This window comes from Balaenoptera acutorostrata, chromosome 18 (assembly GCF_949987535.1).
Source record: "Balaenoptera acutorostrata chromosome 18, mBalAcu1.1, whole genome shotgun sequence".
Lineage (NCBI taxonomy): Eukaryota > Metazoa > Chordata > Mammalia > Artiodactyla > Balaenopteridae > Balaenoptera > Balaenoptera acutorostrata.
The window spans coordinates 80,425,879-80,431,878 of NC_080081.1; the positions used below are offsets into that span (position 1 = coordinate 80,425,879).

At 53.4% G+C, this 6,000-nt stretch overlaps 1 protein-coding gene across 1 annotated transcript in view; it reads left to right on the forward strand.

The window, feature by feature from the left end:
* Positions 1-5,026, forward strand: part of CRYL1 (crystallin lambda 1) — an 82,364-nt gene extending 77,338 nt beyond the window's left edge. Inside the window, exons 7-8 of the mRNA XM_057532956.1 lie at positions 4,006-4,112; positions 4,466-5,026. Of these exons, the coding sequence (XP_057388939.1) occupies positions 4,006-4,112; positions 4,466-4,579 (221 nt within the window). The 3' untranslated portion in view covers positions 4,580-5,026. The remainder of the gene's footprint in view (positions 1-4,005; positions 4,113-4,465) is intronic.
* Positions 5,027-6,000: the final 974 nt, after the last annotated feature.

The window sequence follows — 6,000 nt, forward strand, 5'->3', positions numbered from 1 at the left end:
ATCCAGAGGAAGGTGACCAGAGTAGTATGTGTCTGTCTGTCTGTCTGTGTCTTTTGTGGGGCTGGAGCTAGAACAGAAGACCGGAAACGGCCGGAGGAACTTTCTAGAACCTGGAGCTGATGTGCGGAGAGGCCCTGCTGTGAGAGGGGAGCTGAGTGGCCGGAGGCTGGTGCCCACCTGCCAGACGCTTGGGTTGAGGGGAGACTCCTGCAGTGAGGTCGGGGGGTGGGGGCCGGAGTAGGTGACCCCTGGGAGTCTGTTGGACGTAGATTTTAGAGTTCCACGGTGTTTCCCTGTTAGTTCAGTCACTTCTCACCACAGTAATTGGTGGAATATAGTTTCCAGTGAGGGAGTCAAGCAGTTTCCTAGATGCGTTGGTGCCCGGCTGCACACGTGTGCGCCCAGAAGCGGTTCAGTACGGGACGGTTCTCCCCGGGGCGGAGCGGGGAGAGGGGCAGCACAGAGAGCAGCGAGCAGGGGTTCCCACGCTCGCTCATTAAAATGAAGTCTTGGAAAATTTCAAATGCTTTTTTCAACCAGAACCTTAAAAGTGAGGAAAGTATTTAAGCATTTGAAATGGACGTAGACACTGCCTGGTAACCATCATGTTTTTCTTTTTCTTTCTTCCTTTTTTTTTTTTTTTCTTGAGAAAAATAAGATAATTCAGGTATCACAAGAAATCTATAGGGAGAGACTGAGAACAGCTTTAACTCTCAAACAAATAGAAACAGAAGCCGATGAAACCAGAAACTCAAGAATCAAATAGTGTGCAGACAGGAAGGAGGCCCACAGCAATTTTTCAAACAAAGCAGAAATGATAAGAAAACCTAATTGGCTTAATATGATAGTGGTGGACGGATGTAGTTTTCAACTTCAGAGCATTCCAAAGACCAGAGTTAGACAGTTTTGAGATCTGGCTTGGCATCAATGGAAATGTTCGTTATTCCTCACAGTGTCACCAGAATATATCAAGAATTCTTCCTTTTGGATATAGTTTTATATAAAGCCGACATCTCAGGTTAAGGCTAGTTACTAGTCTTTAAAAGCTACAGTTTATCTGGAAGTGGTAGAGGTATTTTAGAATTTGTTTTTAATCTAATAAAATAGCACCTGAGAAACAGGAGGCCAGCATGCCTACTCCGTTTGGCTACTTTTTAAGGCAGCGCCGGCTCTCAGAATGGTGGTTCTGGCTGGTGTAGCCAGCCAGCGCCCCGCTGACCTGCAAGCTAGATGACCTTGGCACGTCAGTTCACTGCACCTCAGTTTCCCCACCTGTAAAATGGGTATAGCAGCAGTGACCCCCCCCCCCCACCTCACAGGGGTGACATGAGAATCCACGGCGTGCAGACGCTGGGCTCAAGTTAGAAACCAGTGAAATGAGCTAAATCTAATTTCATGAGAATCTGTTTTCTCCCCCCCCCCCATCTTTTCTTATTCCATATAAGCATCTCTTAAGAAGGTAGGTTCAGAGTCTTCTAAAAAGCTAAGCTCTATGAGTTTTTGGAAGAGGGTATTGTTGACAGAGCAGAGGGCATGGATATAAAGAAGATATGGGGGAAGGGCAGACTAGTGGGATAAAAGGTGCAGTGTTTGTTTTTCCTTTCCATTTTCTTTTTTTTACATAGTTATTTATTTATTAGGCTGTGTTGGGTCTTAGGTGCAGTGCGCAGGCTTAGTTGCCCCGCGGCACGTGGGACCTTAGCTCCCCAAACAGGGATCGAACCCGCGTCCCCTGCATTGGAAGGTGGATTCTTAACCACTGGATCACCAGGGAAGTCCCTAATTTCCATTTTCAGTGAAATTGTTATTCTAGAATTATTCCCACTCAGTTCACCTTTCATGGTGTAGAGAAGCCAAAATTATCGTTGGAAATATTTAAAAGCCTCCTTTTTTACTCTCTAATGGAAGGGGATGTGTTGCAAATAATAGTAAGAGTGATACCTTCACTGGAAAGTTGTCAATAAGGCACACCGCAGATCCTGACTGTAAGTCACTGTGAACTTCCTGTGTCTGGAGTGAGTGGAGGCTCCCAGCCTCGCCACAAACAACGGGCTGTTTATCCTGAGAGCTGAGTGCATGTTATAGAAAGTGTTTTTATGCTAATGAGACTGAAGTTTTCATTGGTTTTGGGGAGAAGTTATGGACTGTAAAGAGTTTCACCATATTTTATTCTGTTCTGAAGAAATAAAAGCCCTTTAAAACTACAAATTGTATAAAAGGCAGTAGGGAAAAAAGGTTCTAGAAAGCCCCTGGGAGACTCAGATGACTTCACAGGGGCAGTGAAAGAGGGACACTCGTTCAGAAAACGTAAAGTAACCCAGAGGTGAAACACAGCACCTGAATTGAGTCCCGTGGCTCACTGCTGGGGGTTGGGGGCCGGGGCAGCTTGTTTCTCCGAAAGTGGGTGAGTTCGCAGCTGCAGCACATCTGCCTGATCTTTTCTCACTCAGTCTCTCCAGCTCATTCGGTTCAGCGTCTCTGCTTCCCAAACACGACTAAGCTGTATTTGTGTCTGGATTTTACCACCTTGAGTTTGAATAAACCAACAAATAGGCACAGTGAAGTAAATATTTAATTTCCAAAAGTGAATAAGTGTCTGGGGCGTTTTCCATGTTCCAGAGATGCTGAGCCATCCAAGAGAACTGGGGGGGGCGAGGGGGGCCTTCCTGAGCTCTGGACCATCCCCTGGTGCTTCCGGTAAACACAGTGAAACCCCTCTTCTTAAAAGGCAGTGCCCACCACTTAATTGCAGGTGCTGACGTCAGAAAGGTAGCATTTTCGAATTCTCACCCTTCGAACCACTTTCTCTCCTAAGACAAAGTGGGTATCATTTTATCACCCTCAGAGAGAAGGCAAACGATTTGGGACAAATGCAGTTGAAATCAGCGAATTTAGGCTTTCACATCAGTGTAGATGCACCAGAACTAACCCCACAGAAGTTGTTTTTCTTTTTTAAGGTGTATCTAGTGGAGATCATTTTTATTTTAAATGAATCACGCAGTTTTCGTGGGGTCGGTGAGGGCCCAGCTCTGGATCTCTGCAAATCCTGCAGTTTTGTTTGTTCCCTTGTTATCTTTTTAGCCTGACTGACCAACTGCTGAGTCTCTCTGGTTTTGAGAGAGGTTGGCAAAGGGCCAACGCAGCTCAGCGGCTCTGGGGCCAGGCTCCCGATGCGACCTGCCTGGTGGGCAGGAGGGAGGGATGGGGGGGAAGGGCCACGCTGTGTGCCGATTGGCCGGTTCAGCAAGCCCGCCCCACGTGTGGGCAGCTGACGGGCTTCCTCTTGGAGTCGGCCTCTGCCACGCTGCCCGCGCGCTGCTCCTAAGTGCGGAGCTTCCCCCCCCACCCCGCCCTCAGGATGAGCCTCTTCTCCATGTGCTTCTCCACCAGAATCCTAGGGCTCCATCTTCGATTGAGGGCCCGGAAGCCGCGGGCCTAGTGGGAAGTCGTGTGGCCGGGGCTCAGATGCAGGTCAGGGCGGGTGGCTGGCGGCGCCCTAACCCAGCGGCCACAGCCGAGCCAGCCCCTGGGGTAAAGAGCCCGTGTTAAGGCCACCGCCGCCCGGTGGGTCAAGTGCCAGCTAGAATCCAGGGATAAGAGCGGAGTGGGCAACGGATTTAGTTGAACTTGACATCTTTGGTTCTTAGAAAATGCATTCGAGCCATGTACACAAGTAACCTCATAGGTGCATTGTTGAAGGAGACGCTCGTGGTGAAAACAGGATTAATGTGATAGTCGAGGAATCAAAGCAGGAACGTGGGCCGACCCAGCGTCCCTGAGAGGCGCTGACCCAGGCCTGGAGGTCGGGTCGCTTCTCGGGCCTTTATTGCCGAGAAAATCTTGAGTAGTGAGCCCAGGGCCACTGACCGGGGTGCATTTCCCACCCGCAGCCCTGCTTCACCCACGGGAGGGTGAGCCCAGGGCAAGACTCTCCGGACACATTCTTGGTTTGAGCGCAGACAGGAGTTCTCTGACTTGGGGATTCTTGTTTTCTTCTGCTTCCAGGTATGTTAAGTTACTGTGACAGGTACAGCGAAGGCATGAAACATGTCCTGAAGACTTTTGGACCCATTCCAGAGTTTTCCGGGGCCGCAGCTGAAAAAGTGCACCAGGTGCGTAGACTCCGTGCCGGTGGAAGGCAAGGATTCGTTTGTAGCCAGGCTCTTTGCCTTGACTCTGAGGTTCCACGTTCCTGACTGTCCATAGCCCCGTCAGGGTCTCAGGGGACCCTCCGAGCCGTGTGACCAAGGAACTGGCAGCTCATTTTGACTCGTCTGAGGGAACCGTCGGCCCCTCTGGATTTGGAAAGTTATGTTAGTTGAGGGTTTGCCAGGCTTCTTTTGTCTCTGAAAGCAGATTCAGAGTTTGCATAAATAGGAGTAATTTCCCTCCTGCTAAGTTAGTTGCTCTTCATGCTTCTTTCCCCTTTTCCCCTCTTGTCTGTTCTGTTCTTTCCTGTTCCCAGGCCATGTGCGTGAAGGTTCCAGATGACCCGGAGCACTTAGCTGCCAGGAGGGAGTGGAGGGACAGATGCCTCATGAGACTTGCCAGACTGAAGAGCCAGCTGCAGCCCCAGTGAAGCCTCGTGCGACCCCTGCCGCCCGTGCTGGAGCCCGTTCGCTGGAAGCACGAGCCCCTGTCAAGGGGCTCAGAGACGCTGGGAGGCCTTGGGAGCCCAGCAGGCAGGGCCCGACTTGCTCTCCACCAGGCAGGCGCCCCGGTGGACGGGGGGGTGCCCCAGACTGGGGGTCAGAGCAGCACTGAGGTCTGCGGGCTGGAACCCCTGCCACCAGGGCAGGCGAGAGAGCAAATCCTCTGAAGATTTTACCATTTATTTCCCGTGTGATTACATGTGGATACATTTCATAGCCAGTGATCGTAGTTTCAAGTTATTTTAATCCGCTGCAAAATAGTTTTATAATTATTTTCTGACCTCTTGCTGAGTACTCTGCGGCCCTGCATTTATGAGGCAACTCCCTTCACTTTCTTGATGCTTATTCCAAATAAAAGCGTTTGATTCCATAAAGACGTCTTTTCCTTCTGTTCTTTCTGCGCAAGTCGGTGATCCTGATGACGGACGTTACCTCGAGTGACCACGGTCGAGTCGTAAGCCGATCTTTTGTTCAGAGCCCTCTGTCATTCGGGGACAACCCCCAGTTTGGGCCAGTGTTTCCCACGGCGCCGCGGTCGGGTGTGCTTGGGAAGCCCCTTCTGGGGGTGGCGTGCACCCCACCGACGCCGCCCCAGCGAGCGCGTGACCAATGACACGGCCTGCCGTCTCCGGCCGTGAGCAGGACGAGGGTGACCCTGGGCTGTGGAGGCCGCACCCAGGACGGGGGCTGAGCAGAGGCTGGGGACCCCGGGCCGGTGGGTGTCCGCAGGGCAGCCCCCAGCAGGGAGGGGGCGCTGGAGCGCGCGGACCTTCCCTCGGGCCCGTCCCCACGCAGTCCTCCGTCTCCGGAGCCCCTCCCAGCCCCCGGGGGGGGGCGGGGGGGGAGAGGAGGGAGGGGGGCGGGGGAGAGGAGGGGGGAGGGGGGAGAAGAGGGGGGGGCGGGGAGAAGAGGGGGGCGGGCCGGCAGGAGACCCCCTTCGGCTGTAGCACGGGGCGCTCCTGGGCGAGACCCTCGGCTCCCCGGAGCCAGCCTCGGGCTGCCCGGCCGGGGATTCTCGCCAGGTTCTGACTGGCCCTGGGGACCCTCCCGAGCTGGACCCCCTTTGCCACCCTGCCTTCGCCACGGCCGAGGTCTTGCTCCTGTTGGACAGCCCGCAGGGCCACCTGGGCCTCTGGGAGAGCTGCCACATTGTCCCCTCCTGGGCTGTGTCCCTGACAGCCACCTGCGTGTTTGAGTCCGGACCCGGGGCCGGGCGTCCCTGGCGGTTTTCTAGGTTGGATCGAACCATACTTGGCTCTACAGCAAGCGGAGAGCTCACACATCCCCCACCCCCAAATCGTCACCTGCCCAGGTGGCGCTGGACAGGCAGGGCACCTGGCACTCTGCC